Genomic DNA, 22,148 nt, shown 5'->3' with positions numbered 1-22,148 from the left:
CACATAACCGTGCTTTAACCACTGCCACATTATTTTTCACGTTCATCAGACGGCAGCTACAGATCTGTGCGGGCAGCTGTTTAGCGTTCAGTCGGAGGCGCGCTACCGGCCAATTTGGCTAGTGGATGATTTTTTCTACCAGCCAAAATGATTTTTCACCCGCATTTGGCGTGTTGGCGCCCGTTAATTTAGAGCCCTGGTCTTAGCTTTCTGGCAAAATGGTCATGTCTTGTATCATCAATACAATCTGCAGAACTGATCCTCTCAACCATGAGAACCACTACTTTACAGAACCCTCATGTTGTCCTCCTCGAGCTGGTTACTTGAGTGTAAAACTGTCCCAAGTCTGCTATGCTGTCTCCTTTTCCTTTTTAAATTTCATCAGTGGTTTTGAAGGCTGAGACCACGTCACAACCTGTGAAAGCATTAAAGAACAACATGTCTTTGGCCTTCTCTTGGCCAGCAGTGCTGTAAAGGTTGTGAATGTCAATCAATCAAATGCTCTGGCTTTGAGCACACATCAGCCACAGCTGCTGCACATGTATGCTTTGCTGATTAAAATTGCCATTGGCACAATGGCATAGAGAATTATGTGGCAATTGGCTTCCTCTTGGGGAATATGCATCTCATTCAGACAAATGGGTTTTTTGGTAAGCCAAGTGCTTCGGGTCATTTGTTTACTTTTATCTGTTAACTTTACAATAATCAAGTTTGGTGTGAACATCTGAACAACCAAAAAATAAACCTGCTCTAACTTGGACACTCGGTCAAACCTTTTGACCACACTCAATGAGAGGTGTGGGGGGTGGTGTTACCAGTATAGCATCATGCCTGGATTCCAATGGCTTGCTGTTAGTAAACGCAGTGTACCAAGCTCAAAAGGAAATAACTGTGGATTCCCTCAACTTTTCCACAAAGAGTTAAAAGCCACTATAGGCAAGACCAGTCACTACACTAAACTTGACTTGTCTGAGGGTGAGAAAGTTGGCTATTCTGAGGCATGTTGGTATTTATCTGTGGATATGTCTAAGACTAGTTAAAACCAAGAAGATTGCTGAAAACTAGTATTCTGGGCAACTGGACCATTGCAGAGTTGGCAATGTCTCAGACAGGTGCAAATGATACACAGGCTTGGTCTCATTTACCCAGCCTTATGAAGTTGAACATGTTCAGTTTAGTCTGTCTGATCCTTCTATACCTGTACATAACATTTCTTTTAAGGTTCTTATAAAAGAGTATTGTCAAGTGTTTTTTGAATGTTTGGCATTAAGTTTGCTATTTTACGAAACAATTTGACTTTGATATACGATCATGCTTTTCGTTTTTCTTGAAGTAATTATAGATAGGCTACTACAAACCAGTTAACTATAAGGAATCATTGATGGAATGAAGCAATCATGGAAATGAACAGCCATCTTCCATTTTCATATGGCCAGCACCCTGTTATTCAATTACTAATGAACATGTTGTGCCTAATGTCATGTTTGCATAATTCAACTAGGCCATATGAGTGAAAAGGGTGGCCATCTTGAACAATGGTGGCCATCTTGGATTTCTCTTTGGCCAAGAAGACCCCTTTTTGAAAGAGTGGCTTCCAATGACTATTTGTGCCAAATTTCATGGTTATATCATTAAGTGGACTATTCTTGGTCTTATTTACAAGTGGAAAGGGTGGCCATCTTGAGAACGATGGCCATCTTGGATTTCACTGAAACCAATGCCCATCTTTCAAAACATTGATTCTAGTTGACATTTGTGCCAAATCCCAAGCTCTCATCATTAAGTAAGCTATTATTGGCCTTATTTACAAGTGGAGCGGGTGGCCATCTTGAAAAATGGCGGCCATCTTGGATTTTTACACGTCCAATGCCTTGTGCTAATATAGTGTATTCTAATGAACATGTGTGCCAATTTTCATGCTTGCGTATCAAAGGGAACTACTTTTAGCCTTATTTACAACTGGAGAGGGTGGCCATCTTGAAAAATGGCGGCCATCTTGGATTTTTGCACGGCCAACACCCTCTACTGAAAGAGTGCCCTCTAAAGAACATGTGTGCCAATTTCCATGCTTGCATACCAAAGTGAACTATTTTTGGCCTGATTTACAATTGGAGAGGTGGCCATCTTGAAAAAATGGCGGCCATCTTGGATTTTTGCTTGGACAACGCCCTCGGTTGAAAGAGTGCATATTAATAAACATGTGTGCCAATTTTCATGCTTGCATACCAAAGTGAACTATTTTGGCCTTATCTGCTCTGCTATCTAGCCATCTGTCAACGTAACGTACACAACGCTTTGTAGATCTAAACAATGTCAAGTGACATGACGCTACACACAACTTTTAAGTTTAATATAATGAAAGACGTTTTTTCATACTGGTCTGATAAACAGAAATGCAAAGGTCCGGGAGCTCTAATCCAGTTAAGGTTTGTGGGCACTCTGCAGTGCAGCCTGGTTAGCATCTGTCCAATGATGACAACTTGAGTCAGGCCGCTTCCTGGAGAAGATGGGCTAGCTTTGTTCGGCCATGTCAAACTCTGGGGCATTCCAGGCAAGTATGCAGTTGAATGTACGGTAGGTTGATAAAATTCAACAGACAATTGTGCGACGCTTGTTAACACTCTTTCCGATAAAGGAAAGACATGGACAAAATTAGAAGTTACCCTGGGAAAAGTACGTCAACGCAACCGACACAGGAGCCTCCGCCTCACTTTTCTTCTTTTGTTTCTCTGCAATACGCAAACTCCTGTTGCTTGAAGTACTACCAGTAGAATCGTTTTCATCTGGAAAAGCTGTCCTTTCGTCTGGATGTAACCGCTCAGGGCTTTGTTCCATTGTTGATAATCCAATAATATAAACACGCGTTGCGTTTACTTGCTAACTACATGTTTCTGTTCCCCGGTCTGATTTTTTGAATGTTTGCGCAGGCGCAGTACACTTTAAGTCTTTCGTGACGTCATCTGAAGTCATACCAAAACACAACTCGTCTTGGCTGCTCTCTATTCTTGACTTTGTATCTTTGCTCACTTGCTGTGAATTAAATAGACAGGCAAAACATAACCATACCCGAGTAACCAATTACCATTCCACCCAACCACCTGCTCGGAAGCAAAATCCGTTTCCTTCTAATCGCATCTCTGGTAGAAGTCAGATCTTGCATTTCCATCTTGCCGCCGCTGGGGGGTGACAAATCCTCGCAGACAAAAAAAAATATTTGTAGGGATAGGTCTTTATTGGGTGCTCGTTTTCAAATGTATTTTTGTGATACAGCAGAAGCATAATCCTTACATATCTTCCAGCATGATACATATGTTTTCTGACTTTCGTAAAAAATAAACATATCTGAGAATTAGGGAATTAATGTATAGCCAACTACACTTAGTTATTTGTGGTTCGTAAGTTGCTTCCTTTTTACAACTTTACTGTGGAGTGGCATTATTTCACCATGCATTCAAAACGGAGATGAGATTGTTTTCCTTAACTAAAAAGAAGAAACAAAAAAGCACATAGAGGTTTTTAAAAATCACTACACTATTACAAACAATTGGGATGAATTTCAACCAACATAACTAAGTCGTAACTGCACTACTAAATTAAATGTATATTTAACCTCAGGGAAGATATTAAACTAAATTGTTTTTTTAATATTATCAACTCATTTACCTATAAAAGCATCAAGTTTCATCTTCATTGTAAAAGTAGTCCTTTCTGCATAACCACAGTATAATCTTACAGTCATAGATAATACTTTGACATTGACAGTATGGGTTTGTTAAAACCATATGGCGTGTTACATATCCTAACCTTTGATTGGTGAAATTAATAAATAAATAGAAAAACAACATGGAGAAAGAGCAACTGAAGAATATGTGCAACACATTTCCTCTCTCCCTTCCCATATCAGCTACATATCATATCAAACAGTTGCCACACGATGATTATCAGAGACGGTAAAAAAAGGGATTGTGTGACCACCCCCACGTTAAGAAGCCAAGATGGCTGACATTAACACAAAAGTGAACCAGAATGAGATCCTTTTAACCAGTTATGAGTGTGGGCCAGGATCGGAAAAAAGACAGTGTATACGTGTGTGGTGTGGGGGACTTTGGTGAAATGAAGATTGATCACTCTGCATGTGGTGACTGTCTTTGTTCGGACACCTAAAACCACTTCCATCATCGTCATTGTCGTCGTCATCCTCATCCAGAAGAAAGCATCAACTTTTCCCCAAAAGAGAAGCCCCAGCTTTGTCCACCAGCCAGCCAGCCAAGCCAGCTAGCCAGAAGGGGAGGAGGAGGAGAAGGGGAACAGGGAGGAAAGGAGAGAGAGAGAGAGACATCTGGAGGCAACTAGGAGAGCTTGACTTTGTTCTTTTCCTTGTCCCCCACCTCCCTTGCCTCTCGGCTCTCCTCCCCGCCCCGCTGGTCCCCTGCGCCAGGCCTCTGCTGCTGGTCCTCGCTCTGCCGTGCGATGAGCAGGCGGCAGGTGAGGAGGATGCCGAAGACCAGCGCGTGGGCGTAGCGCTTGAGGGGGTCGCCGACCAGCTGGTGGAAGAAGAGCACGGCCAGCATGACCAGCAGCAGCAGGAAGTTGGCCACGTCCTTGGGCTTGCCTGGCACCAGTGTCAGCACCACGCCGCAGCTCACCTCCAGCGTGCCAATCACCTTGCGCAGCAGCACCGAGCTCACGCCCATCTTCTTCAGGCCCGGCAGCGCCTTGGCATAGCTCTTGTAGGCCCGCTTCTGCAAAGGCAAAAAAAGCGAAACAAGTGTTATATTTTCTTTGGGTGGGGCGAGTGCAGGGTTCATGCCATATGAGTGATTTATTTATTGTTTTTATGTGTATTTTCATTTGTTTTTGATTGCTTTTCTTTATTATTCTATTGTTTATTATTTCATTTTAATGTCAGGGATTACAGATGCAAACTAGCCTAAGGCTAAATCTGGTACAGTGCATGGAATGGACACATTTATGTTGTAATTGTCCATGGTCCCAATAAACTGAATTGAATTGAATAGAAGTAGAGTCAAAAATAAGATAATTATCTGACTAAGGGCTTCTGCACACTGGTTCCATCAAAGTGCGACGCACTGCTCTGCCAACGTTTGATTCCACTGTTTTCAATACAACCCCGCACATCGGCGCAGATGTCCGGACATCCGCTGACGTTTGCGCCGTTGCACAGAATAGAAAGTCAAATGTGGAATCCAAATTGAATCGAATGTTGGCAGAGCAGAGCTCCACACTTTGGAGAAAACGGTGTGTGGAGGCACTTATTCAGACATTAGTCAGACATTAGTCAGTCATTTTTGACGCTAGAGTTATTGTAACTCAATGGGATCACTTCCTGGTTGAAGAAAGGTTAAATAAAATAAAAAAATAAAGGAAGAGAGGGTTTTTTGATGTATGGAAAACACTTCATTCTGATCTCTCAAATCATGAACATATGTGCCATCTTTTTACGACAATATGTAATGTCGCCTACGCCGACCACATCAGTAGGCCTAAACTGTCAAATGTCAGGAAGTCGTGTGCAAACATACAAGCTTAGTCCTGTATGGAGGGGTATAACATTTGTCGCAGAGTGATTGAGAATATCTCTGTCTGTCGATTATAGGACCCATTTAATCGCAGCTATAGCTTTTCACCAGGAGAGGTCCCCATTACTCCAACTTCAAGAACTAACGCAATTTTTTTTAACAATGTGCCTAAGAGCTTCAACAAAGCGTTGCTGTTAACCCATCACTAATTTATGCCTCTGAGGCATTCATTGAAACGAATCATCTGAGAACTTCCTGTCTGCCTGAGTGCATTCCATCTGCTCTACCATTGGGCGACGTTACCCTCAACAAACAGATGGAGTGGGAAATGACCACGGGCAGAGTCAAGCCTAGAACCCCTCCGCAACATTAACACAATGAAGCATAGCAAGACCCCTATATGTTGGGCTTTTTATGCCTTTGTTTAGGATAGGACAGTGTGAGAGAGACAGGAAATGAGTGGGAGAGAGAGAGGGGAAAGATTGGGAAATGCCCTCATGTGAGAATTGAACCCGGGCCCCTGGTGTAATGGGACGGCGTCTTAGCTTATTTAGCCACCATGCACCCCCTATTGGAGAATTTTAAAGCAAGTGGGAGAGAGTTTGTTAAATAGTCAAGTCAGTCTGTTCACATCAGTTGGTCAGTCAGCACGTAGTACATTTTGAGCCAGCTGTGGCCTACTGCTGGAGGTGGTCTTAGAGTCAGAGGGGTCACACGTTCCCACACTTGTGTGTCCCTACTCCCTACACCTTCACCCATCGCTGAGGTGCCCTTGAGCAAGGCATCTAACCCCGGACTGTAACCAATACCCTGTAATAAGTTAACTGCAACCCGCTTTGCACAAAAGCTTCAGCAAAAGTATAATGCTGTGTAGTATATGAATAAAAATTAAGACGAAGAAGAAGTGTAGTACCGTAAGTGTAGTGCCTAGTATATTATAGGCACTGATGACTGATGATGACTGGTGATGGGTGTCTGCTGCAGCTTATGCAAGCATTCACATTAAGATGTTTGTTTAAAACAAAAGTACTCAAGACATTTAAACAGGCCTCAGTGGTCACCATAAATAGACATGGCCGTGGCTGGCAGGGATTTTAGAGTGGGGGAAGGGGCATCCCTGCTGTTGAAACCACAGTCTTGTATTTAGTTGAAATATTGGTATTTGAAAACACAAGGCTGACATTTCTATTTAAGCATTGTAGGCCTAGATCTTGCCCATAAACGCGTAGTAACAATTTCATATTGGGAAAAGTAGACATAATCCGCTTGGATGCATTGTATTGTAGCATACTGAATCTGCATCTCTGAGTCTCAAAAGCTATTGACAAGTCAATTTGGAAAAGACACAATTAAATCTTCAGATATTGTGTGTACAGATCAGTTTCCCCTCAGTGTACAGAGAAAGTGGGAACTGTTCTCTTGCAGCTTATCCTGCAGACAGAACTACACTACACCTGAGTCAAGCATCCTTCCGGTTGAGCAAAAAAATGTATAGGCTACGTCAGGCTTGAGCATACACATGTTCTCACTGGCCTACTATGGACACACCAGCATCAGTACCAGCCGGGTGCAGATAGAATTTGCTCGAAATCGCCGCCATTACCCAAGACAGGGATAATTAAAATAGCCACATACTCGTCTATCAGTGGCATTGTTAACGTGCATGAATGGCAGAAGGGCCGCAACCGAAAGCCATTTTTCGCCTAAATAATACATAACAGAAATACTATCCCTTGTCGTCTGTTAGCCTGTAGCATGACCAAATGCTGTCTCCATTCAGCTTCGCAAGGCGCAAAAACACATGGGAGCTAATTCACATGAAATATTGAGGTCTCAAGCATTTGATACTTTGAATTGTTAATAGTCATTCTAAATGTGATTGTAACTACACATAACGTGTATTATCTTAGCTGAATTAAGCTATGCGGAGAAGCACATCATTTGGCACCAAAATACGCTGGATAGACTTCGTGCGTAATGGTGATTATGACTGTAAATCAAGAATGGATATTTACATTTGTTACAAATGCACAGTAACGGCTATTGAAACGAAACGACACTTGCAGCTTTGAGAGCAATATCTTCGAGAGCCAGGTGCACCATGCCCGTGATGTGTAGAGCGCAGATGCGGCGAGAGGAGGACCTACTTACCATTTCATTGTAAGCATCTTTGCTCAGTCTCGGCGTAAGTTTAATCGTGCCCATGAAAACAAAAAATAGACCCAGTGCAAAAGATAGGGCAACAATGGTTATTGTCCTTGGTGAGGCCATCTTCGGTTGATTTCCCTGCAGAGTCCAGCGGTCGAGATGCTATCCACTTCACAGCCCTCGCTTCGTTCACTGTACGCTGGGTCACCAGTGGCCCGTATAGTGTAGGGGGGATGGGCTGTCAGCGAATCAAAAATGGCGACGTGCCACTGCGTTACAGGGTCCAAGTGTCCTTTGTTTTGAATGTCAGATTAAGTTACTTTTCACCAATAACCAAGGGATCCTATAGGTCGCACCCCAAGATAACTCGCGTTATTCTTTAAAATTGCACTGTGATGCGGAGGAAGTCTATATTCGGAGGAAGTCTTTGGTGATATTATTATAGCACTAAAAAGATGACAAAATACCCATAGGTTATTATTCCTGGATGATTGTGGAATAGCACAAAATAGGTCTGACTTTTCATATTCATGCAATTCACAGAAAGAACCACAGGGTTTAAAGGCCAACATACCCAATCTCACATACCACAGAGTGTGAAAAGATATTGGGCTATTAATGGACATAGGCCATTACATTTGAAAGATAGCAGAGGAAATGCAAGTCTAAGCAATAGCCATAGGTGCATTCAAACACTTCAACCTCTGGAACCATGCACTACCACCATATTCACAAAATATTTCACTCATTAAATTAGGAAATATCAGTTTTTATATTGTGCATGCCAATAGATATATTTGTTGGACATCTTCATATCAGACAATAGGTATTTTATTTTTACAAAATTAATTTACACCAGAATGAAAAGAACATCAATACATTTTACATACAGTGGGGTCACTTTGCTTCCGTTGCCAAAGCACCACAAAATATCTCACACACAAGTTAAACTTAAGAAGCACAGATTACATTGGTAAGTCACAGTGTGTGTTTTATGACACATTCAGAATGCTACACACGTTCTTCAAAGCAAAACACTGCATTTAGTCCTTCCATTGGTCTTCAGAGGAATATGAGTAAGAAAAGATATGGCATGCCATGTCCTGGCAGTCCATCAAAATATTTATTGACATTAAATGGAATATGTCCTCCGGACTGAAACGGAAAAAGCTTTTGGATGAAAGTTGAAAGCTTCTACAAGCTTCAAAATGAAATTCAGTTTAACAACCCAGCTCCTTTACTTCAGGAGATTCTACAATTTGTGATTACTAATGGTCTTCTGTATGATCCAGTGGCAGCTGAGGGATCAAGACCCTTTTACAGGCCTTATCATATCCCTATACCTGGTCCATGCCAGGACTTCAGCCAGGAGACATATGGCTCAGGTGCTACTGTGGCAAACTCACACATTAAAACAAACAACACTGTTAGGTTTTGCCCTGATGAAGACTGATTGCAGTCGAAACGCGTAGGCGTTATCCATTAAAATAAAGGATTTTTAACTTTTTTTACTAAGATCAGTGTGCCTCGGATCATTCAGACTACCACTTTCAACAAGGAACCTTCTGTTTGGACCTTCACATTTTGGAGATAGACACAAGCCAAGTTACCAAACAATACTGTTAATTCCCAGTGAAAGTCTCAGGCAGCCCAGAAATGTCCACAGAAATTCAATTTGAGCACTACGATCGATGCCGTCTCAGGTCTTGAGAAGACAGTAGTATGGACAGAGTACAAACCATATGGCAATGTGGTGTGGTGACAGTCAATACAGATATCCGCCATTTACAGGAGACTCCACTAAATCTCACTACTGCTCGTCTCCAGAATCATTCCATGATCGTTCCGGGAAATCCGGGGATCAAGACCCTTGCACAGGCTTCATCATATCCCCAGACACATTCAGACCAGGCCAGGAGGACTACTCTTAGGAGACAACAGACACAGCTCAGGGATGAAGATCCTTTGAGAATACACTGCACAGGGATCAGATGGATACATAAGTCACCAAGGACACTGCTGTGGCAAAGCTAGCTCATAAACCCGGAACAGCTGGGCTGGGTCACCAGGGTCATCGCACAATGGCCTACAAGCGCGTTCCTTTTACATAACATAACATTACACTACACTTAGCTGATGCTTGCATGCAAAGTTATTTAGGTATTAGGTACAGTGCGAGGTATTGGTTATTTCGGTATAGGGTATGTGTTGCAGTCTGTGGAGCAATGTGAGGTTAGGTGTCTTGCTCAAGGACACTTCAGCCATGGATGGTGAAGGATTCGAACTTGCAATGTTTCCGATTCCAAGGCCATGGCTTCCTCTCCCTCCTCTTCTTTTCTTTCTTCTCCGAAAAAGCTTGAGTGAGGTCACCGCTCCTGCACGCTCTGCTCCTGGCGATGCTGCCGTTGTCGTTCATACTCTACTCGCTGCCTGCCTTTCTCCTCTCTCTCCATCTCCCGCTCCCTCTCCTGGTCCTCCTCCTGTCGAGCTTTCAGAGCCAAAATTGCTTTTCTGTAAAGATCTTTTTTGGGGAGTGGGGAGGAGAGGAGACAGGGAACACAAAAATCATGTTTTACACAGGTTCCACAGATGCTACCATTCTTGGCATGTGGACTGTCACCATCTGGTCAAGGAGGAAGGCGCACTAGTCGTTTTCCTGAGTCTTTATTATTTTGTGCTTTGCTCCAGGGCTTAATGTTATTCATGCAGGCAGGTTTGGCGAGGCCCAGGCTAAAGTCATCTGAAAGGCCTACCTTCTCAATACATGCGATGTAATGAGAACCCAATTCTGGGCTCCCCCTCTCTCTCTGCCCGGGATAACTGACTTGTCTAATGGCCTATATAACAGGTTCATTACATACATGTACATAACAGTGTATTTGTTTAGGATGGCTTCTCTCTTGACCAGATGTTTGACCAGGTGTCTGCCTTCTACTACTACTACTACCACCATATGTCATATTCATTTTTTATGTAGAACAGTGGTTTCCAAACTTTTTTCTGCAGGGACCCCGTTTTGGACCTTAAAATATTTTCATGACCCCCCACCCCCCATATTCATATTCATTTTTTGTCCATTAATATTCCTTTTTATTAATTGATCTATTAACAATACAATAGGCGGTTTCTAACCGATTTATAATTATGTTAGCTGATAACCTGTGGATTTCCCGTTTTTATGCAAAGTCGTTTCCCCCTTGCAATACCTCCATAACCAAGCCGAGGTGTCCCGACTCCCAGTTTAGGAACCACTGCTGTAGAATATGAGAAGAATATCTACCACAGATACTATAATAGAACACAGTGTAAGTACTCACCAAAAGTGGCTGAGAGATCAACAGGCTGTGTGTATGCTGCTGGCACTTCAGTGTTGATCCTGTTTTTCCTTTTAACCTTCACTATCTTCTTTGTTTTCTTCTCTCCTTTCCCTGTGGTGACAAGTGACATTTTTACTTAAAGGTGCACTGTGTAGGATTGTGGCCAGAGTGGGTATTGTATCTATGTTGCTCATTGAAACCGTGCTGCCTATTCCAAAATTTGTTTTTTTTCATGAATATTTACTAAGTAATAAACTAATATTTAGTACTAAAGTACAGTAAGTTTTGCAGCTAAAAACGTCTATTTCTGGAAGTTCAAAATGGCGGGCAAGAAGATCCACCTTTTCATGTATGAAAAGTGCAATTTTCCCAGCCATAATGAATACATAGAATTTGATGGTGGTGGTAAGCATTCATGAAAAAGGTAACATTTGTGAATGGGGATCATGATTTATTGAAATAAACAACTAAAAATATTACACAGTGGACCTTACATCAAAAAACAACAAAGTGCTATTATTTAAAGGCATACACACTATAAATATGTAAAAGTGCAAATTTTATTTTCAGTTATATGCTTTGGTTTTTCTACCTTAGCTCAGCAGAGCAGAAATCAAGAAATCATTTTATGCCTGAAATTCTGGTTGTTTTACATAATCAGTGGAGATATCTTTGGTTGCTGCTACTGTTTGCACTAGTTGTGAAATATGGATTGGCATTGATGGCAGCAGTCTTGATTGCATACCTGAGGAGTGCTTGGAGTCATCTGTGTCAAGCGATTCAGGCAGAATCAAGGACTCCTCTTTCACTTTAGATCTTCGTTTTAGTTTGCCTCGTTTCCTTGGCAACAGTGCAGTGCTGGCTTTCTCCTTCTGTCCGTTTTGCTCCAGTTCATGGTAAGCTGCCTCCTCTTCCTCATTCCTTCTCTCTTCATCCTGTCTTCTGTCTTCGTCATGTTTTCTTTCTTCTTCCTGCCTTCTCTTCTCTTCTTCCTCATATTTCACCTCCTCTTCCTCCTGTTTCCTCTCCTCCTCGCCCTCCTCTCGTCTTGCTCTGTTTTTGGCGTTCTCTTTCTGCACTTTGCCCTTCACTCTTTTGGGCTTTAACCGCCTTTTCAGTGGGGTTTCCTGCAACATGACAACAACATCAATTGAGTTCAATTCATTCATTCATTTCCTTAATTTGGTGTTTGACTAGTTTAACATGAAATAGATATCACATTTGTTTTGCCTATTGACTACCCTCAAAGAAAATGAGCCAGTACTGTTTTATGTGATCTTAAGGACTAGAGAAAAAAATAATTTGGCCTATTACCTTATTCAACATATCCCGGATAGGCTGCAGAGGTTTTTCTCGCTTGTTTTTCTTTGTCTTTCCTTTCCTCAGGTCACTTTTGCTCCTCAGGTCACTTTTGCTCCCGGACATCTTAGTTAAGCTGTAATAAGGCATATTTAAAAACATATGGGTTGGATTAACAAATTGACCTACCGGGCCCAGCTCCCAGGCCCACAGTTTCACAGGTCGAACAGGTCCCACAGGTCCCACCAACCTGGCTTTGTAATCCCCTTTCCTTAGGTAGCATTGTGCACACAGTTTATTTAGCAGTGTTAATCTGTTAAGGCATGGCCAGGGATGGTCCACGTTACCAGAATGGCAATTACCAAGTTGTAATGTATTACACAATTTATTCACAAATGTTGTGGAAGTGGAGTGCTATAGTAGGAGTTTTCAATGCCTACGGCGTTCCACGGGTGGAATAGTGTGCATTACGAGGTTATTTTAACACTTAGAAAGGAGAACCAACTACAAAACTGTTTACTCACTACGGGTTAACCCTGCAAATGTTTACTGTGTGTGCAAGTTATTTATTTCCATGCATATATTCTTACCTTTGCTCTTTAGTCTTGCGCCGGCCCTTCTCCATCTTGGCCTGCTTCTCCCTCTCCGCCTGGGTGTACGGGGTGCGTACGTCGCGTATTATGCGTGTGCAGAGGTCGGAGTAGTCCAGGCTCACGGCCCGCAGCATCCAGCGCAGGCCTCGCAGAGTCTTCCTGTCCGACCACCTTCTCAGATCCAACAAGGCGGAACACGACTCCTACAGGACATACACGGGTCAATGGTGTAGTAGTAGGCCTAGCACATGTCAGGGTGGTGCAGCCACAGCTAATTCCACTATTGTATGAATTTAAAAAATGGACGCATATTCATAGCAGTGCATCAATTAGGCCTACTAGGCTAGATAATTAATGGTCATTAGCTACGGTTGTACGACCTGTCTGACGTCTGCGCCCAAAAATTAATTGACCCACACATAAGATGGTTATTGGTTAACATGATGTTGATAATCCCAATTTAAAGAAGCATTTCGTCTATGGGTTCGACAAAAGGCAGAAAGCTCAAATTATTTATTTCTAAACTTTTCTGAAGTACAGTGGCTCATAAAAAACGAATTAACAGCTTGTCTTCTAGTGACAAATGAGAACAAGGTGTTTGGGGAGTAGACAAAACAGGAAGACTGAGAACTCACAATGTGACACAATGACTGACTCTTGTTGACAAGCTGCTCCAGAGAGAGGACTTCAATCATCTCACTGCCAAACATGGCATTCACCTTGTCTTGCTTGTTGGCTAACCTGCAAAGGGATTCATAGACAAAGAAAGAATGTGAAACACAGGGCTACTCTTAAGAGACATTGACATTGCAATATACTCCCCCCAACGAAAAAATTTTTTTTTTGTCACAGTTAAAGCATACACCATGTCCCAAAAGCAGAGTGGAATATTTCCACCTATTCATTCACCCAGTTCAATGGCATATATTAAAATCTCTGTGGGAGGGTTCCTCCATAACCACACTTTAACATATTTAATGTGTACACACACACATGTGCACAGAGGAATGTAATAGGTCAGCCGTCTTTTGAATCAGTAGGCCTACTGTACATATCCCATCCATGGAATGTATATCAGATGATTCTAATTAGTACAGCTATTTGAAGAACACTGTCTGAAATATATAGAGAGCACAGATCGCTGCCAAGTGGTTCATCAGTGACATACTGACACTGAGCTGGAATTTAAGAATGATATATTTCTCTAATTCTAACCATATTTGCACGAAATATTAAAAACTGCACCCAAGTTTACATCCAACTACCTTGGTTATTATGCCTCCTTGGATTACTATGAAGACAGGCTTGATATTGGTTTTGGTCGTGACATGTAATCTGCTCATTATGCGCCGTCATCAACCTCCACCCACCCCAACCCCCCTTTTCTGCTTAGATTTTGTTCTATCATATGGCTGTGATGGCTGTCAGTGCTTACACCAGCAGTGGTTGGATGTCGGCCATGTAATAATGTATGCTTTAGATTGAGTTCTATCGTGATGGCTTAATACTTACACTAGCAGTGGCTGGATATCAGTTATGTTATAATGTATGCTTTTTTTCCTGCTTTGTGATGGTTTTCAGTACTCACACCAGTAGTGGTTTTCCAGCCACGCGGGGTTCACTCAGGATGTGGGTCATCTCCTCCTTGACCTGGGTGAGCCTGGCCCGGTCACTAGAGTCCACCACGAAGATGAGGCCGTGCGCCTCACCATAGTGCTGCGACCAGGAGTGGCGCTCCAGAGACGCACCGCCCACGTCCAGCATCGTCACCAGGAAGTTCTCCAGCTGCAGCTCCGTGCGCACGCAGCCGTGCGTTGGCGACAGCTCACCAGGGGGCACTGTGGAGACACGCCAGGATAGAGGCAAAAGACAGTGGGTGAGTGAGACACACATGCCATGTTGACTATTTAGTCAGTGTTGGGAAAGTTCCTTTTCTGCAGGAACTAATTCAAAGTTTAGTTCACATATTTGAAAATGAATTACTTCATTCATATTTCATAATTGTTTATAGTCAATAGGTCATTCATAGTTCCAAAAACTTGTTTTTTGCAAGAGGTTGTTGCGAGTTATATTGTTGAACATAATTTGCAAAGCGTATAAAACACCACAGACAGCATTTTTTTAAAAATCAAAACAGTGAAAATCTCTGTTAGATGTCATCTTATATAATTGGGGTCTTTGCACTGTATTTGGCTAGATTTTCACCTGAACACAAAGGAAATGTGACACCCTATTAACCAATTTTGTCCTAAGCCCTTTCTGGGAAAGGGTGGCCTCTGCCTATTAAATTCTAAATATCTCAGCCTCTGAAGCACATACAAACAGGAAATGAGTTGCATTTAAAAGATAGGAGCCTTGTTTTGCCTTTGAATGTGTTCATTCAACTCTAACTTACCCACATTTTTAATAAAACAGCTCAAATCCCAAGAACCTGAATGCAGCGTATGTGTGTCTCCAGGACACAATCGTTTAAAAAGGCATATGTAGTACGTTCACAGGCACCAGAATGAACTCATTCATAGTTCATTCATCAGGCATTAAATAGTGTGCACAGAGTTCATGTTTGCCCAAATTATGAACTAGTTCATGTTTGTGAACATCAGGATAGAGGCAAAAGAGAGCGTGTGAGCCACAAAGGTCAAACTATTGAGTCTTTTGTGTGTTTCTTGCTCTCATGCAAGAAATGCTTGATTGCGTGACAGCCAGCTCACTTCGTGACAGCCAGCTCACTAGAGGACACTGTGGGGATACGTCAGCGGAGGCCTGAGTCGCTTCAATGCTGTGATAATTATTTAGTCTGACTATTAAGGATTTTGAATTAGTTAGCAGAGGTAAGTCAGGGCCAGCCAGATTATTTAGGATTTTGAGTTAGTTAGCAGAGGCAAGTCAGAGCCACGGGGCTCCGAAGGGACATGCCAAGAGTGGCCAGAGTCACTGGGTGATGATTGAGAAACAAAAACATAGAAACAGGCTATACAGTGCACTCATTGGACTTGAACAAACAGATGCCGCAGCTGCATGTGGTCACAAAAGCATTCTGGGCAGAAAGTGTTGCATGATGGTGGTAAGAAATAGAGACGCTTAGCAGCCGTGTGTCTGGGTTTGCTCACCAGGGGTCAGTGTTGGGACATGCCACCAGGAGAGGCAAGAGGCCAGTGAATGTGCCAGTCAGAGCGTGATTCATGTAGTGCAGAAACAGACAGTATTGCGAACTCTGTTGACTTGTAGGAACAGATGCGACTGCAGGCAGTCAGAGTGCATTCTGGGCTGGAAATGTTAGAAATGTAGGCCACATTCACGATGCCACATGCTGGGCAATTCAGCCAGATTTATTCTAATCAGAATGCATTGTTCTGTCAAACCAAATGAGGCCAGAGTTAAGTGCACCGTGTTTGATTTCATCAGTTTTCATCATGTTTTCATCACCAGTTTGGTTAGTAATGAATTACACTCACTGGCTAACAGTGACATTTCTGGGATTTCTGATATCAGTCCTAGATTCAGAATCAGGGCTTGACACTGGCACAAGCCAACCGGTCAAATGCTGGTAACACTTGGCTGTGGCTAATAATACTTTCAGTGTCACTAGCCAATTTGGCTGGCAGCTTATTCCTTGGTACGACATATACATCATACTGTAGTAGCCTATATTCTATTGTTTGCCCCTTGTGTATCAAATGTTTGTATTTAAGGTCAAGAAAAAGCTCAGTAACTCAGTTTCTATTTGCTTGATATACGTCCATGTAGAAAGCTATACTCTAATCTTGCTTTATCACCTCATCTTCTGAGGTTAGGCGAACACCATCATGATAAAGAAAGAAAAAATAATTTAAAATATGTGGCTAGTGGAATACCTGAATGGCTAGTGACTCAGGGAAACTACTAGCCACAGTGGCCAGTGGGTTGAAAAGTTAATGTCAAGCCCTGTGCAGAATGCCAGTATTTCCACAGGGAAATATAGTAGGCCTATTACCTTAGCCTACTATTATGCCAGAACACCTGAGATTTCAAAATACATTTAAATCAAATTGAACCCAAAAGAGATGGGTAGCTTGGCAGATTTTTGTGTCAGGGTTTAGTTGTCTGAAAGTACTAGGTCAGTAATCAATTAATTTAATTCTACAGTTATAACTAAACTTACCTCCTCGCATTCCTCTGATCGCACATGTTTTTCCTGCGTTGTCAAGACCAACCACAAGCAGTGTCACTTTCCTGATAAAACAGTGAGAAAAAAGGGCCCGTTTTATGCTTATTCAGGCAAGGAATTACATTATGACTGAACAGATTGGTCTTTGTAGTCTATTTCATTCAATTAATTTCATTTAATTTAATTAAATAAACCTCAAAGTATTCTGGATAGCACAACTGTTAGCATTGAACACATGCTCTTAGAATCTCTCCAGGCTGGGAATCCTGTGTTTACATCCGGCGTAATGATCGAACATTTGGATTACCGCCAGCTAATCCTTCCAATAATAACAACCGATGACTACACAGCTACGGTAAACAGTACGTATGAGGTAATGACTAGCTTACATTAGGATTACATTACTGCTCATCGCATGTACACAGGCAGACTAATGATGACGTGGGTCTGGACATGAGTAATGGGACTGTTTGAAAATCTGCTACAACAGACATTTCATTTTAATTCCTTGTCACTTTTACATAACTCTGTGATTCATTCTCTGTACTGTTACATATATACATATATATGTATATACATATACATACTACTAGTATTTATTTTCTTTTTGAATGGAGTAAATAGAGTGTCACACATGTCATTGATGAAGATGTGATGAGATGTGTTGGGTGTCATTGTACGTAAAGTTTACAGCAGGCCTATGGTGCATCTGTGTTCACTATTAAAAAATGACTTGTTGCCTTGTTGCAGAATGCTGTTGGCATGCTCATTGTCCATCACAACAATATAAGATGAGTCACTGCACAAGAGTCACTGCCAATGTTATAACCTTCCTGTTACCAAAAAAGTCTGTGATCATGTTGTTGTCATTGCAGTGTTGCTGTGATGTAGTTGAGTCTTTTCAGCAAAGTGTGAATGGGCCCACCAACTAGCCCATCTGCACAAAGAGGCTACAATAAGCCAGCCTAGCCATTTTAACTAACACATAAGAAGATACAGTCAGAGGTTCCCAAAGTGGAGGTCGTGGAAGGTCTCAGTGAGAATATCCTTCTGATTATAGACCCAAAAGAGGGTCCCAGCAGAAAAAGAAGTTTCGAGAACCACTCCTGCAAGTTCACTCACCTGAACTAGTTGAAAGCAACAAGATGACTTGATTGACTTAAATTAAGGCAACAAATATTTTTTTTATAGTGACAAGAAACAGTATTCTGGTTTATTCTATTCTATTCTATTCTATTCTATTCTATTCTTTTCTATTCTATTCTATTCTATTCTATTCTATCGTATTCTAATAAACGTTGATGCCTACCTCATGGGCTGCTGGAGCTTGGAGACCCAGTTCCAGCAGTTGCCCATCAGGTTGAACATGTTGATCTGCGGAGGTGAGCACAAAGGCCACCATCTTCTCAGGTCATACCTGCAACCACAGGTAAGTATGCATATACATTATTTCATATGGCATTACATGACATAGGCCTACCAGCAACAAGTCCATACACACATCCATTACGTTGTGTCCACACTGTGTGCCATGTTCAGAGTGACAAAGAGGAATAAGTGAATTGAGTCTATCGTATTGGACAGCGTTATTTAAAAATAAAAAAAAGCTTTATTAAAGGACAGCATTCGTTATGCACCTGCTAATCCCATTTTACCTTCTGATAGGAAACATGAACCTGCAACTTGACATTTTTTTGCACAACACACCTGGCAGGTGCATTGGATATTCGAGGGACCCCCTCGAAAAAGAGATGGAACATCTTAAGGGGCTATCCCTTAATAAAATAATTGAATTGAATTGAATTGAATTGAATATGACCTTGCAGGTTACTAATCAGAAGAACTATACGTAAAAGATCCTGCACACTGCCCATTTCACATCAAATTCATTAACTATATTTCAGTCTTTCTAATAATGTTTCTGCGAAATGGCCAGTGTGTTGAATTTTTTACAGTTTTTCTGAGGAGATATGAACCTGACACCCCGAAAATCCCAATAGGCCTCCACTAACTACAGCAGGCCTACATAGGTTACAGCCGCCATATTCACGTACACACAGCATGCGTCATTAGTTTTGACAATCAGAGATGCATCCTCATCCTAGAAGCTTGTGAAGACTCAGCCTATTCAACTAAACCGTCCTGCAGTTATCCTGTTGTGCCTGCATCCTCTGTGTTTTCCCACCACATTGTACTGTATGTGGAGGTGCATTGCTGTTCATGTCATCTATAAAACCGCTTTGGATAAAAGTGTCTCCTAAATTTGATGTACTGTAATGCTGGTAAGGGGAGATGGTACAGGTAAGGTGCATTGGGGGAATTAGTGGAGCATCCTCCATACCATCAATAGGCGAAGCACCCACCATGCGGACACAGGTTCAAGTCAAGCCTAGGTTATTTCCCAATCCGACCCATTGTTTTCTTTTACTCATTTACCATGATCACCAGAGACTAAAGATCAGAGATTCACATCCAATGTCATTCTGTATTAGCCTGGCTTCCTGCCCGTGCATTTCTGCTCAATATCAGACAAGAGGCAGGTTAAATTCTGTATGATTTTGTTAATTTATGTGTACACAATAGTCCCTGTCGTCTTTTCTTCCTGAAGCTCCCTACCTCTCTTTGAATAGTCACTGTGATTCAAGAGAGAAGGTAATCCAGAGACCACGGTATTGTGGAGCTGTGTAGGAGACTGCTACTGTAAATAATGGTCAGAGTGGGCCCCAAACATGATTTCTATCAAGGGACCTACAGTAGAATTGCTGTTCTCTCTCTCTCTCTCTCTCTCTCTCTCTCTCTCTCTCTCTCTCTCTTTCTCTCTCTCTCTCTCTCTCTCTCTCTCTCTCTCTCTCTCTCTCTCTCTCTCTCTCTCTCTCTAATCCGGGCCACCTGAGTACACCTGTCACTGATCCAAATGAGGGACTGGAAGCACATAATCCACTTTGTCACACAGAACACAAGCACTGAATCCAAACAAATACTGAAATAAAGAGTTACTTTCACTTTCTTTTACTGTCCCTATGACATTAATTAGGTAGGCCTACCGTTAAACAAAGTAACAATAACATTGTGTACTTGCACTGTATTACAGGCTAAGGTCAGGGTTAGATGCGTGGTACATAATAAGTACCTAATATAGCCTAATAGACATGTAGCTACATGTAGATAGAAGGGCTGTAACGATACTGTTTCGAACCAAGAAATTGTGATACACAGAGTCGCAATACTGTATTGCAATGCAAGAAGGCAGTATTGTGATGTGCTTTTTCCGTTACTTTTCAGTGCAGAAAACAACCACATGCTATGATGTGATAGTGCTTTCAAATTTCAAATCCTCCTCATTATTATTTTTTAATACGTAGTAGCGACTTGTAACCTGCTCTACCTATGAATTGAAATTTATGAACAGTTAAAAACAGTTAAAACAGATAAGAAATTGAGTGATGTATCGAACCGTAGGTCAAAGATCGCGATACGAAACAAATCGTGAGTTGAGCGTATCGGTACAGCCCTAGTAGACTACATTAAAAATTACAAATTACAAATACAGATTGAAATGAATTGTAGAGTGTAACATCACACATAGCACAGTGCATTGTAAAGAGACTTAAGTACAGGTACAGAAAAACCTGATTTCTTGTATTGATGTGTACCAATTTACAAGCCAACTCTAAAACATTGATAAATTGATCAGGGACATAGTGAATCAAATAAGGAACATTTAAACGATCCACAAACTATGACATAATACTAAAACTCAGTACAACTTTTTTATGTCTCAGTCATATTTCTTTCTCTATCCACTTCCCAGCGTCAATAAACATTACCTTAAGAAATCAACAATCACTTTTCTTACCGGTACACATAGTACAGCTTTTCCTCCATAGCTCTTGATTATCCTCCAAAACTAGGTACTAGTACTCACTAACAGATATCACTGCTGCCATCCTCTCTCATCATCTCATCTCTGTCTGCTCCGAAATTAGACGGACACAGCTCTGTCTGTGTATGTATGGAACACCTGTTGTCTGTCTGCTGAGTGAGTTATCTCCCTACAGTCTTCTGGCACAGACGGACTTGGATTGGGGGGATGACAACACCTACACAGTATACACCTGCGCCAATCACCTCCACGTGCTGAAACAACAGTGTGTGTGTGTGTGTGTGTGTGTGTGTGTGTGTGTGTGTGTGTGTGTGTGTGTGTGTGTGTGTGTGTGTGTGTGTGTGTGTGTGTGTGTGTGTGTGTGTGTGTGAGAGGCAAGCTATAGGGGATTTTGCTACCCCCTCACCCTTCTGTTTGGAGCATCTGTTGGGTGCCACTAAGTCCCTAACCCCTTATCCGTGAGCATTTACGTACATGCAGCGTCCTCTTGTTGTGTTCTCGCTCCATCGGACCACTGAATGACCCATTTCTTGGCGTAACTATAGCATTTGTTGACACCATCTTTAATCCTGCACACTTGGTGCGGAGATGGGTCTGCATATGTAGCCTATTATCCACATTTGAGACTGAAACAGTGATAGCTTCACGGTTGTTATGGCTACTGCTGTGTGGCTACCAGTATTACCTTCAGTAGCCTACAGAGACTGAATTACAATAGCACATTTTTAGAGGTCAAGTTTAAAGTGTGTTTTAATATTCTTTCAAGTCACTGGTCTCAACGTATTCTCTGTCATGCGTCCTGTTTGTAGTTTGACTTTGCTGTGACATGTACGTGTCTGTCTCTTCCATGTAATTACAATCTCACAGTGCAACAGTGACGCCACTGCAACTGTGTGAATGTATACCCATTTAAATGCTTAAAAAAAGAAATCTCAGAGCAACTTACAGCAATATCCCTGGGTCCATCTGGTGGTTATTTGCAAACAACTCTGCTGCACCATTTTTGTCCCTCCCGCACCTGAACACTACTCAGACTTCCAATTATGTCAGGAATAATCCCTTGGTCACCTCATATGGGCGGGGCCAGGCCTGAGAATCAGTCAACGCTTCTCAACCAATCACAGCATGGCTCTTAACCCCGGGGGCCAGTGTCTATCGAGGGCAGCAGTGGTAATTTGGGAAAGATTTTATTTCCATGACAACACTGTGTGGAGCCGAGGA

General features: G+C 42.0%; 3 protein-coding genes across 3 annotated transcripts in view; all 3 read right to left on the bottom strand.

Moving 5' to 3' along the window:
* cenpi (centromere protein I) overlaps positions 1 to 2,890 on the bottom strand; it is a 34,211-nt gene extending 31,321 nt beyond the window's left edge. Inside the window, exon 1 of the mRNA XM_063189493.1 lies at positions 2,664 to 2,890. Coding sequence (XP_063045563.1) covers positions 2,664 to 2,835 — 172 coding nt within the window. The 5' untranslated portion in view covers positions 2,836 to 2,890. The remainder of the gene's footprint in view (positions 1 to 2,663) is intronic.
* A 342-nt stretch (positions 2,891 to 3,232) lies between these two features.
* On the bottom strand, positions 3,233 to 7,827 carry tmem35 (transmembrane protein 35). Its single transcript, XM_063189538.1, has 2 exons — positions 7,692 to 7,827; positions 3,233 to 4,742 (listed from the first exon to the last, which is right to left on the bottom strand). Exons 1-2 carry the CDS (start codon positions 7,809 to 7,811, stop codon positions 4,350 to 4,352), a joined length of 513 nt encoding a protein of 170 aa, XP_063045608.1. The 5' UTR covers positions 7,812 to 7,827; the 3' UTR covers positions 3,233 to 4,349.
* A 2,227-nt stretch (positions 7,828 to 10,054) lies between these two features.
* On the bottom strand, positions 10,055 to 21,893 carry arl13a (ADP-ribosylation factor-like 13A). Its single transcript, XM_063189343.1, has 11 exons — positions 21,874 to 21,893; positions 18,354 to 18,461; positions 17,039 to 17,109; positions 14,486 to 14,735; positions 13,533 to 13,638; positions 12,895 to 13,100; positions 12,320 to 12,413; positions 12,070 to 12,132; positions 11,751 to 11,940; positions 11,006 to 11,116; positions 10,055 to 10,209 (listed from the first exon to the last, which is right to left on the bottom strand). Exons 1-11 carry the CDS (start codon positions 21,891 to 21,893, stop codon positions 10,055 to 10,057), a joined length of 1,374 nt encoding a protein of 457 aa, XP_063045413.1.
* Between the last annotated feature and the right edge of the window lie 255 nt (positions 21,894 to 22,148).

The sequence above is a fragment of the Engraulis encrasicolus genome, chromosome 23, assembly GCF_034702125.1.
Source record: "Engraulis encrasicolus isolate BLACKSEA-1 chromosome 23, IST_EnEncr_1.0, whole genome shotgun sequence".
In the NCBI taxonomy this organism is placed as follows: Eukaryota; Metazoa; Chordata; class Actinopteri; order Clupeiformes; family Engraulidae; genus Engraulis; species Engraulis encrasicolus.
The sequence above is the reverse complement of the archived record's forward strand: the minus strand, read 5'-3'. Positions and strand labels throughout refer to the sequence as shown.

Coding starts and splice junctions, on each gene's coding strand:
- tmem35 (XM_063189538.1), bottom strand. CDS start 7,811: ATGGCCTCACCAAGGACAATAACCATTGTTGCCCTATCTTTTGCACTG. Junction 4,743..7,691: donor AAGATGCTTACAATGAAATG/GTAAGTAGGTCC, acceptor TTGCCTTTGCAG/AAGCGGGCCTACAAGAGCTA.
- arl13a (XM_063189343.1), bottom strand. CDS start 21,893: ATGGACCCAGGGATATTGCT. Junction 13,639..14,485: donor GCTGGAAAACCACTACTGGT/GTGAGTACTGAA, acceptor ATCCCTTTGCAG/GTTAGCCAACAAGCAAGACA. Junction 13,101..13,532: donor GTCAGTCATTGTGTCACATT/GTGAGTTCTCAG, acceptor TATGTCCTGTAG/GAGTCGTGTTCCGCCTTGTT.